This window comes from Ictidomys tridecemlineatus, chromosome 10, assembly GCF_052094955.1.
Source record: "Ictidomys tridecemlineatus isolate mIctTri1 chromosome 10, mIctTri1.hap1, whole genome shotgun sequence".
Taxonomy (NCBI): Eukaryota; Metazoa; Chordata; class Mammalia; order Rodentia; family Sciuridae; genus Ictidomys; species Ictidomys tridecemlineatus.
The window spans coordinates 72,868,713-72,881,570 of NC_135486.1; the positions used below are offsets into that span (position 1 = coordinate 72,868,713).

Sequence of the window (12,858 nt, forward strand, 5' to 3'; positions counted from 1 at the left end):
AATCAGACCTTTAGGTGTTTAAGAGCTGTGGTGACCTTTTCTTTTCTTTACTTTTTTTTTTTTCTTTTCTATCTTTCTTTTAGGATGATCTTAACTTGAATGTGAATCTGAGATCAGTAGAATAATTTCAAGTTTTTTCTTGCCTTATAGAAAATTTTAGAAATTTTATTATATACATATATATTTTTTATATATATAAATGTGTATATGTGTGTAGGTATATATAGAGATTTTTTTTTTTTTTGCTTCAAACTGCCTTGGACATTTTTTAAATAAATATTCTTTGTGTTTGTAAAATTTCTTTAAATCCCAAAACAATCCAAGTGATTGTTCATTGAGTATTTTGTTAATGTTTATTCTTTTTCTTTCCCTAAATATTTTTCAGTTGTAGATGGATACAATATCTTTATTTTTATTTACTTATTTTTTTATGTGGTGCTGAGGATCGAACCCAGGGCCTCACATGTGTGAGGCAAGCACTCTGACACTGAGCTACAACCCCAGCCTTTGTTAATGTTTATTCTAACAAATTTATTTCTTTGGAGTGTGGAAAAATATATCCTTATTCTAAAATTTACAGCTTAACCATTGCATACATTCTTTTCCAAATCAGTCATTAAAATTCTCTTCATTCTCACTTTATAACATCACTTGTTATCATCAAAAATATAATATTTTTAATAGCTTTATTTTGTTTATTTAGTTTTTTCTTTTTTATGTGGTGCTGGGGATCGAACCCAGTGCCTCACGCATGAGAGGCAAGCACTCTACCACTGAGCCACAACCCCAACCCCTCAAAAATATAATATTAAAGAGACAGTCTAAGAAAAGAATGACACTGCAAGGATCAAGAGTATGCAAACACACACACACATACACACACATCATATCTAGTCCGTAAGCCGACATATATATGTACATATCATACATTGCCCACACTCACGTATGTATATATATATATATCATACATAGTCATTTATGACTTGTGTTAGCCACACAGATAAGAGTGTGTTTGTGTGTGTGTGTGTGTGTGTGTGTGTGTGAGTGTTGTCTGTCTTACATGGCATAAATATTTATATGTTTTTTCCTTGCTGTAACAAAGGAAGATAAGAATTCATGTAAAACCTGGTGATTTTTTATGAAAACCAGCTATTTTTAAATTTTAATATATTTTGAAGTGGTAATGTTGGACTTTTCCAAGCATGACTTTTTGATGACTGAATTTTATAACTCTCCAGCAAGATACAAATCTTAATCACAATCTTGTTCATTTTTCAAGTTCACTGGATATAATCTTATTGCTTTTAATGTCTTCAAATAACTTGAAATGTTATTTGATTCTTTAATAAAACAGACAAGGTTTGTGTTTTATGGTTAACTTACATCTTTAAAATGTTTTTACCTAAAATCATCTTTTACTAAGTTATTACTCATCCTCCTCTGTTGACAGTAGGCTCAGGGACTATTGAAAGTAAAGTTTCATCCATGTTGAATGTTCAGTTTTATTTGACTTTGCTTTTCCTTACCAATAGCCTTTTTTTGACTGCAGAGAAGCAAAAGCTTTCTGAAATCACAACATCTTTTAGAAGTTTTGACCCCTGAGAATTGAGGTTTTTGAAAACACTCTTTGAAGTGCCCTCACACAATACTGTTTATATTTTTTTAAATATGTATTTATATTTTTCTTAAGTTCATATTTTTAAAACTTGATCTGCATTTAACAAATATTAATTTTATTATATACATAGTACAGACTATATCAGAGGAGATAGACATGAATATGAAAGATTTGAATCAGATGTCCATTCTTAGGTACATAAAATAAATATCAAAATAGAAGGTAAAAAGTATAAAATGCTAGAAGAGGTAATTCAAACTCACATAGAAGTTCAGGTAATTATTCCAGGTAGAAAGTATTGGAAAGATGTGGAGAAAGTTGAATTTGAGTAGAGCCCTACAGGGCAAATAAAATGTTGAAATGGAGAATATCACAGAGGAAAAATAAAAGCAAGGCTGTATTAACTCAAGTAATTAATCACATTAATAACATTTTACCCCAAGAAGTTTCCATAGTATCCTATTGATATAGTAATACATATGCACTGTAGCTTTATTATATTTTATGATCCTAAATAATTCTGGATAGTATACATATTACCAACTTCTTTTTAAACTTTTAACATTTTTAAATGAACATTTTTAAACATGAGAAACTAAAATGATATATTTTAACATACTCATCACCTTGAATAGATTTGATTTAAATTCTTGTCACACTTGCTTGATCTTGTTCTTCTTTTTTGTCATAAAGCATTTCCAAGCAAATCCAGACCTATTTCATTCTACCTCTGTACACTTCAGTCTGAAGCTCGAAAAACATGCCTATTGCTGGGCACAGTGGGACAGGCCTATAATCCCTGATACTCTGTAGGTAAAGGCAGGAGAATGGCAAGTTCAAGGCCAGGCTTGGCAATTTAGCAAGACCCAGTTTCAAAATAAAAGGATTGGGGATGTGGTTCTGTGGTAGAGCATACGTGAGTTCAATCTGAAGTACCACAAGATAATAATAAATAAATAAAAATATGACTATTTTCTCTGGGTTCAGTAGCAATCATCTGTAGTCCCAATGACCCAGGAGGCAGGAGGATCACAAGTTTGAGGGCAACTTAGTGAGATCCTGTTTCAAAATAAAATTAGAAAAAGGGTGGGGATGTAGTTCAGTGGTTAAAGCATCTAGATATCTTCCTTTTATTATCTAATACAGAGTCCATATTCAGATTTCTCCATTTGTCTCAAAAATTCTTTTTTTTTTCAAAAATTATTTTGACTTAACACCTTTTTAGTTCTTTTGATCTAGAGTTATTATTTCTACTTAACATTCCTCCCTCTTCCTCCTTTTTGCTCTCCAGTTGACTTGATAAAGAAACCAGATTGAGGCTGGGGTGGTGGCTCAGTGGTAGAGCACTTGCCTAGCATGTGTGAGGCTCTGGGTTCAAATCTCAGCACTGCGTATAAATAAATAAAATAAGGGTCAATTGACAATTAAAAGATATTTTTTTTAAAAAAATCATTTATACAGTACAGTGTTTAACTTTCTGATTTTTTCAAAGGCAATTTCTAAAAATTTTCTGATTATATAAATCATTTACCTGACTCCAAAGTTGAAACCTGTGACAAGATACATCTAGAAAAGTTTGGCTTTCATCTCTCCCTATACCTATTACACTCCTTACCTTATAAATTACCATTTCAATTTCTTTTATTTTAATTATTATTACTGTTCATATATGTATCTTTGCAAATATGAGGAAATGGGCCTTATACATTGCTTGTATGAGTATTCATGCGCTTTAAAGGTATTTTACAGATTTTGAATATTTGACAATAATAAAATAATTTGGGCCTCTCCCTTGGAAATGAAGATTCTGTAATGTCTGTTTTTCTCTAATTACTTCATGCAATTTGTTTCATTTTTCAAATAGGTCATGCCTGCATTAAAAGATAAAATGTTTGCTACTTGATGTGTACTTGGGCTATGACAAGATAAAATATCCATTTTATGAGATGATGTAAATATTCAAGAGGCAAACCATGAGCTTGAGGAATTAAATCCATTTATAGTTGTGTTATAATTATATGAATGTTAAAATTTAAGCTGTGAGGATCAAGAAGAATGAGGAATAATGATTGATTTGAAGAATCAACATAAAACTGATTCTCATAATTGTCTTTGTATATTTGATCAATATGAAATATGGAAATGACTGTGTTACAGTTTGGCATCTTAACTACTGATACTCGAAATTATAATTTCTCCCAAATTTTGAATATTTATTTATATACCTAAGTTAGAGAGAGTGAATAATTGGTACATTAGTTTTCAATTTTTATATAACAAATGATCCCAAAACTTAGCAATTTAAAGCAATGTGTGTTACTTCCTAATTTCTTCAGGGGGTTGAGTGATTCTGGCTCAGATTCCTGGTCCCGTTGCTTGCTGGGACTGCAGTCACTTGAAGGCCTCAGTGAGGCTGGACAATGTGCTCCAGCTCACATATAGGGCTGTGAGCACAAGGCCTTGTGAGCTTCTCCATGAGGGAGCTTTCAGCATCCTCACAACCTGGAATCTGGCTCCCCCAGAGCAAGTGATGCAAAAAAGAGCAAGGTTAAAAATTCAGTGCACTCTGTGGCCTAGTCCTGGATGTCACATAGAGTCATCTTCACAGTATCCTGTCCATCTATTCAGTCTGTGAGGGTGTGAAGGTCAGAGGCTGACTTCCTAACTTGGATGCTTGGTATTTCTGGGCTTAGAAGAAGACTGACCAATAGTAATATGACTTGTGAAATCTCAAGTGATTTTTTTTTTCTTTCTTCCATTTGTTGTGAGAAGGGGTTAGTTTAAAATACATCATAGGAATCTGTTCTAAACGCAGATGGTATTTCAGAGAGTGATTAAAAAATGTGATCTTAGAAAAGTAAGTTATGATATAAGGAACTTTTTTTTAATCAGTGTAGTTTTTCTCTATTGAAGGATTTCCCTATTCAGAGGATTATGTAAAATTCATGGATGTGATTACCATAGTTTTTACCTATAGTATCATTTTATTACCATTTCAAAATGGCTGCTCACTTTTAGGGGTAATAAGTAAGCCATTGTGAGGGAACTTTTGAACTTCATGTGCAGTTTAGTAGCCAGTTATTCGGACTTTGATAATTTAGATTACTGGTTTCATAGTGTTTGCCCCACAATAGCTGAATAATGAGGATCATTAAACTCCCTGTGCAGAACATATCCAAATTGTGTTTGCCTCTAACCTTGGAGGCTCTATGGGGCTGGGGAGGCCAGGATTGGCTCTTTATTGACTTGTCAAGCTGTGAGTTTGCATTACAGGCCAAGCAGCTCATGACCCATTCTATTTGTTTCACTGTTTTGTGGTGGGGAAACAGGTAAAGAAATCCTGCCTGAAGTCCCTCCTTGTGCACATCGGTATGAATAACCCCAGTGTTTACAGCAGTTAGGGTACTGTGACCAAATCCTCCAAAAGATGTAATGTTAGCAGCACGGCGCCATTGTGGGACACAGCTGTGGGCGGCATTGCTTTCTCTGTGAGGCACTGTACATTCAACAGAAAGCTCTGGAGGAGATTTGCTGTGCAATAAATAGCAGGGAAAAAGTGATACATACTTCAGGGAGAAACTTTATAGAAGCAAAACACTCTCTACAAGTATGAAACAATAAAAAATGGCACTGGAGACATCCATCTTGGAAGCCAAAATTATATTTACAATATTCAGATTAAGTGTTGATAGCTTTTCTCACCAGGGGTGAGAAACTGTATTATGTTATAGTGCTACATATTTTTATATAAAACTAAAATCAAAATAGTTCAATCTCTAGTGAACTTTCTCTTAAACATCCAGAGTTAAGAAATATGGCTCACTTTAGTGCCTGTATTGTACAATGAATCCCTTGAAAAGGGATAGTTTGGATTATCAACACTGATCACCCACTTCAGTTTTTTCCTTTTATTACTCACACTTGAGTGAAAACTATATATGAATGTATAACCCCCCACCCCCTTAAAGACTGCACCACTTCCCATATCACACCCAGGACCCAGCACAGAACAATGAACCTTCTAGGACAGACCAAACCCAACCCTTAGCAATATCCAAGGCCTGTTCAAGTGGATTTTAATTATGTAAAAACAATGGCATTGTTACATGTATTCTCTTTCTCTGTCCCTCCCTTGACCCTTTTGCTTTTGATTGCTATTAATGAGGATGCCATCAATTTAGGTATACTGAATTGTACAGCCATTTTATTTAGCTTAGGGATTTTATGCTCATTCTTGTTTGCTTTTTTTTTCCTTATAAAACTTACATTCTATTATACCTATTATCCACAACTCTTTTTTGGGATTAACATATCACGCATACATATGCATATGTATATATATGCATGCGTGTGTGTATGTTTTCTTTGTGTGTCTTTGTGTGTGTGCGTGTGTCACCACTTCAAATATCAAGATGCCATTTTGGACATAGTGTTTACCTAATACTCTGTTTAAGGATTTTTTAGATTACAGTCATTTTAATTTATTATTATTATTTTGCAGTAATAAACTGAGTTACAAATGTTACTATTTATCCTGTATCTTTGCATAATTATCTAAGTATTTCCTCAGGATAAATTTCTATAAGTAGAATTTTTGGTTAAGCGCTTATACATTTTTGCCAGGTATGGTAGCACACACCTGTAATCTCAGTGGCTTAGGAGGCTAAGACAGGAGGATCATGAGTTCAAAGCCAGCCTCAGCAAAAGCAAGGCACTAAGCAACTCAGTGAGACCCTGTCTCTAAATAAAATACAAAATAAGGATGGGGATGTGGCTCAGTGGTCAAGTGCCCCTGAGTTCAGTCCCCTGTACTCATAAAAGAAAGAGCTTATACATTTTTAAAGTGTCATAATCATTCAGAAATTCCATCCAACCACCTTCGCATTGCCCCAGTTTGACAGAACCAAGTGTTGTTCATTTTTTTTTAAATCTTTATTTTTTAAAGGCATTTTATTGTTGTATGTGCCTTTGATTGCCATACAGAACATATTTTCCTGCCTATTGCTAATTGTTGTTTTTTTTTAATTCTGTTTTACCTTTGCCCCTTTGTTCATGTTTGAATGTTAGGTTTTGGGTTTTTTTTTTTGTTTGTTTGTTTGTTTAAGAATTCTTTATATAAGTAAGAATTGAACCTTGTTCATATATTTTGCAGATTATTTTCTTCATTTTTTTTGCCTTTTAACTTTGCTTATGGTATTTTATGCCATATAAAACAGTTGTGCATTCAAGTCAGTTTTTGAAAAACCTATGATTTGAAAAATCTTTATGGTTTTTGCTTGCAGTGAGGTGCTTACATAATCTTTTCCTACCCCAAGATTAAAAACATCTCCATTTGCTTAGTTTTGAAGGGGTCTTCTTATTGTTTTGCTTCACCTAACCTTAAAACTTTCTTGGATTTTTGTCTTTTGAGAATGTAATTTGAGGGTTTTCCCCCTAATTTTATATATATATATATATATGAGAGATCACCTTATCCAGCGCAATAGCTAACAAATAGTAAAGTCGAAACAAAATGGGAAATGAGCATGGATATGATGAAAGTATATTATTTGCATGTACAAATATGCCTTTATTCTGTATCATTAAAATGCAGTAATTGAGTGTGTGTGTGTGTGTGTATATATCAATCCTGTTGTCTCCCTTGTATCTCTTTTTGTTGTTATATAATTATTAGTGGGCAAATGATATATCCAAAGTGGTGGGCTGGAGTCGTGGCTCAGTGGTAGAGCACTTGCCTGGCATGTGTGAGGCACTGAGTTCAATTCTTAGCACTGCATATAAATAAATAAAAAAGTTTCATCAACAATTTTTTTTAAATGATATATCCATAGTAGTAGGCAAAACTGGGTATGGTGGATCATGCTTGTAGTCTTGTGAGAGGGGAGGATCACTTCAGCTCAGGAGTTCAAGTCCAACCTGGACATCTGGGGAGACCCCATCTCAAATTGCTAGACAGATGAATGAATTTTAGTGTAACTGAATAGGAGAAGCTTGTTATGTGATTTCAAATTGCAATTAATTTTAAAAATACTACCACTCGTTGCATTTTAGTGAGGTATCAGAGATGAATTTACGCTATTATCTAAAAAGGATTTTAAAATACTCCTCCTTTTTCCATTTATATATGCATACACTAAAGAATATTTGCAAAAATATACAATATTGCCAATCTTCACAAAATTTTTTCTCCTTGAAAATATAATCATTTTCATACATAACAAAAATAAGATGTTATCTGATAATGTGTAATGGTTCATTTTTGTTACTTTTATCTGTCTCATTTGTTGTTGTTGCAATCCTGGGGATCAAAATCAGAGCCTCACACACATGAGGCAAGCACTTACAGTGAATTACGTCCTACACTGTTATTTTTAGATGAATTATTAAAGAAATATTTTTAAATTTCTTTATAATGTTTAATATGGCAAATATTGAAAAGTACAGTGCACATTTTAAAAGCTTCTTAATTTTGAAGAATGTAAAGAGACTTTAGGGCCAAAATACTTAGGATTTCTCCTTTGTGTTCTTTTAGTAAGGGACTTCGGGTGGGAAGTCCTTAGCTTCCACCCCCTTGTTTCTGAAATATGTTTTCAAAGACAACTTATTTTTCTTTAGCACATTGAAGATTTTATTCCATTGTCTAATAGATTTCATTATGGCTGGTTGAGAAGTCACCTATCATCTGTTTGTTCTTTCACAGTAATTTTTATCCCCCTTTGACCGCTATTCAGATTTTTCTGGTCAGTAAAGTTTTATAGCTTTGTTTTGTTATGCCTTTATATAGGTTTTATTTTATTTATCTTGCCTGGGGTTTGTTGAGCTTCTTAAATCTGCAGATTAGTATCTTTCATCAGTTCTGTAAAAGTTTTAGATATTCTTTGTTAACATTTGTCTCTGCCCCATTTTTCCTGCAGAGGTGTGATCAAACATGTATTAATTAGATCTTTCTGTTGTATTATCTTTGCTTCTCCAGGTTATACTCTAGAAAGTTTCTTGTGTTCTAATACTCAGTTTATAATTCTGTTTTTATTTCTAATCTACTTTTATTTATTTTATTTTTTTAAATGGACCTGAGAAATGGATCCATAGAAGTCTCTTCATAATTTTTTTTAAAGAGAGAGAGAGAGAGAATTTTTTTATTTATTTTTTAAGCTTTCCGCAGATACAACATCTTTGTTTGTATGTGGTGCTGAGGATCGAACCCGGGCCACATGCATGCGAGGCGAGCGCGCTACCGCTTGAGCCACATCCCCAGCCCTCTAATCTACTTTTAAATCTACCAAATGAGTTTTAAATCTGTTACTGTAGTTTTTCATTCCTAAGTCTGTGTGGGCCTTTTCAAATTTGCTGGGTCACTCATCATAACTTTCTGCCACCTGCAGATATTTTCAAGCTTTGACTTTTTTTTCTTAACATTTAAGCAGAGTTATTTTAAAATTGTTAATTCTATTAACTGTGGTCTTTATATAAGTCTCTGTTTACTGGCTGTTATATCTCCTTGTTCTCCCTGATGTTTCCTCACATCCATATGTGTCTGATTTTCTTTATTTATGTATTGCTTTTTTTCTTAAATATTTACCTGTATTAATAATATGAGGCCTATATTTTAACTAAATTCCTTTCAGGATGATTGGTGCTGGGTACTTTTATGCATTATAAATCCAGATTACTTTAAATATAATATCCTAGAACATGAGAGGTGTACATTAGATTCTGATTCATTCTCACCTTGTTTCATAGCCCTTTGGACACCCTTAATATGAATAAAGATTTCTTGTAGACTTTTTACTTTTTACAGGTCCTGGGCTTTGATATATCTTCTTTATCAAAACAAAAATTATATTTGTCTAATGTGTAAATTCCCTCAGGACAGAAACATCTGTTCTGATCTCTCTGGGTTCTTGCTTTTCCCTTTAGTTTTGATTCCAGAATCCATGTATTAAACTATTATGGATAAGAGCAATCAGAAATAGTATGTTTTAGAATTTTAGAGAATTCCTCCCCTCTAGACATAAATGCATAGCAATAACTTTGCATTTCTATTTTGTATGTAAGGCAAACCTTATTAGCAAGCACTGAGAGGCAGTGTAGGATACCTGTTAAGGTCAGACAACCTAGTTTAAATCCTGCCTTTTCACATAGTAATCTATATAAATTTATTTACTCTCTCTGCCTTTGTTTCTCATATGCACAAAAAGAATAATAGCTTACCTTATTTATCATGAGTATCAAATGAGGTAAAACAAGTAAACATTTAGCACAGTGCCTAGCCCAGAATTGGCTTTCTGGTAGTTAGAGAATCTGGGCACATAGTAAATGCTCAGTAAATATTCACTATTAATTATATTATGCATTTATCAAGTGTCTCCTGCAAAACAGACCTGTTAAGTTATCTTAGCCTTAGCCCCATCCAAATTAGGAAGGTAATCATACTTGTAGGAAATAAGCAGGAAGCAATTAGACAGCAATAATTGAGGGTTTTGTTGGTGGTGGTATTATTTGGATGTTAAGGATTAAACACAGAGCCTCAAGCATGCCAGTCACATGCTCTACCACTGAGCTGCACCTCCAGCTCTAGTAATTGGTTATTTACTTAAATAATGGTGGACTTACTGGAATGATTTAATATTTGAAGTCTTTACCTATATTGAAATTCTCTCTACATCCCTCTGAGGCAACTATTTGTTTTCACTTTGAAAAAAAAAAAAGCAGGGAGGGCCTTGGAAGTTGTTTTAGTTAGCAGAGAGGAAAAGTTTATTTTGACTCAGTTTCAGAGGTTCAGTTCATGGTTGGCTGACTTCATAGCTCTAGGCCCAAGATAAGGCCCATATCATGGCAGAAGGATGTGGCAGAAGAAAGCCAGGACATGACAGGAAGCAGAGAGAGAGCTCCACTCACCAGGAACAAAATAAAGGCACACCCCCAGTGGCCTGCTTCCTCCAACCACACCCTGTCTGCCTACAGTTACCACCCAGTTAATCCATTATCAATGGCTTAATCCACACTCAAGTTACAGCTCTTATAACCTAATTATTTCACCTCTGAACATACCTGGATCATCTCACACCTGAACTTTTGGGGAACACTATATCTTAAGTGTGGAATAACAGTGAGAGATTAGTGCAGTGGTTTTGTTTGTTTGACTATTTGACTATTTTTGTGGTGCTGAGGGATGAAACCCAGGGCCTTACACATGCTAAGCAGGTGCTTTGCCACTGAGCTACATATAGTTATTCCTGTTTTGTGTTGTTTTGTGTGGTGGTACTAGGGATTGAACCCAGGAGCACTTTACTACTGAGCCATATCCCCAGCCCATTTTATTTTTTATTTTAAGACAAGGTCTCAGTAAGTTGCTTGGGGCCTTGTTGAGTCACTGAGACTAGCCTCAAATTTGTGATCCTCCTGCCTCAGCCTTCAGAGTTACTTGAATTACAGGCATGCACCACTGCACCCAGTGTTACAGTCATTTTAGAAAGCAGCATGGTGATGTTGAGGAGTGTCAGTTTGTGGCCCAGCAACTTTATTTCTTGAGGTAAAGCTTAGGAAAATTCTTAATCATAATTACAAGCTAACATGTAACATTTACAAGTGATATGTTCTACCTTTAGTAGGATGGTAGACCAAAAAAAAGTCAGCTTTTTCATACCATGGAATATTATATAGTAATTTAAATAAATAAATCATATAGATCTATGTATATCAACATGGATTAATTAAGAGACATGAGTAAGCGGGAGCTAGGTGTGAAGGTGCATGCCTACAATCCCAGCTGCTCAGGAGGCTGAGGCAAGAAGATCACAAGTTGAAGACCAGCCTGAGCAACTTAACAAGGCCTTGTCTCAAAATTTAAAAAGGGCTTGATAGAGCATCCCTGGGTTTGATTCCCCAGAATTGCAAAAAATTAAAATTAAAAAACTTAAGTGGGAGGGCTGGGGCTGTAGCTCAGTGGTAGAGCACCTACCTCGCACATGTGAGGCACTGGGTTCAATCCTCAGCACCACATAAAAATAAATATATTGTGTCCATCTACAACTAAAAAATATTAAAAACTAAGTGGGAAAAACTGGTTACCAAAGGATAAATATAGTGAAGTGCTGTTTCCATATACCTTAAAACACATCAAATATAACACTATGAATTGTTTCTGGATATCTACAAAGGCAGAATTACAAAGAACAAAAATTTAAAAACACACCTGAGAAGGAGTGACTACAGGAGGACAGAGGGAGATTCATCTGAAACAAACTTAAGGCCAGGAAGGTTCTCAAAGAGGCATGTCACTCACAGTTGCCTTCACTGACCACAAGGGTTACATTGCCAAACCTGAAGCCAACAGAGAGTGTATGGTTCAGCCACAGGAAACGACAATCCACCCATTATATTTCGATGAAAAAGCCATGTGTATTGTGTACAAAAAAAAAAAAAAAAAAAACCTAAATAATGAACCATTGGGGGGCAATTTAGGAAGATAAAAATCAGTCCGAACAAGTTGAGGTAAATTGATAAAGGCCTTGAAATCTGAATTTTTTAACTGTCTCTGGACTCCTAAAAACATATTTTGCTACTAAAGGAAGAAAGTTACTTTGTGATAATTTTTTTTAATATGTGGTTTGATTTAATTATCCCATTTTGATTTTTTATTTTCTCTTTTGTCAACAGTGTCATCAGCAAAGTGGTTCCAGCCCCCGAGGCTAAGCCAGCCCCTTCTCTGAATAGACCTAAAACCCCACCACCAACCCCAGCCCCTGTACCTGTGCATGTGAGCCCTACGCCCCTACCATTGCCACTCCTCACCCAAGCCACAGCGTGCCCAGCTCTGATGCCATCTCCATCCCCTGCCATCTCTGGAGCAGGAAGCTCCAAAGCCCCTGTGCGAAGTGTGGTGACTGAGACGGTCAGCACCTATGTGGTATGTATGTGTACTTCATTTTCATAGTAGTGAAGAGAGCATTACTTGAGAACCTGTCATGAGTGATGTGTATGTGTCATCATTGAATCTTGGAGGCAACTCTTCAGGACCAGAAAAGTATTTTCATTGCATTTTTGAGCTTTTGGTTAAAAAGCATTATGTTTGCATATTCAGTCTCCATGAATAATTTCAAAGTATTGTTTTTCATTCCTTTGTATTATTTTGGAATACGACCATATTCCTATATACAGTAATCTCAATGTGGAAATTATGTAGATGAATAATGAAATTTAAATTCCATGTTGAATTTCTTGATCAAACAATTAAATTA

The 12,858-nt window shown here is 34.7% G+C and overlaps 1 protein-coding gene across 1 annotated transcript in view; it reads left to right on the top strand.

Moving 5' to 3' along the window:
- The window catches only part of Taf3 (TATA-box binding protein associated factor 3), a 167,647-nt gene that overhangs the window by 148,782 nt on the left and 6,007 nt on the right, over positions 1–12,858 (top strand). The window contains exon 5 of the mRNA XM_005320292.5: positions 12,278–12,527. Coding sequence (XP_005320349.1) covers positions 12,278–12,527 — 250 coding nt within the window. The remainder of the gene's footprint in view (positions 1–12,277; positions 12,528–12,858) is intronic.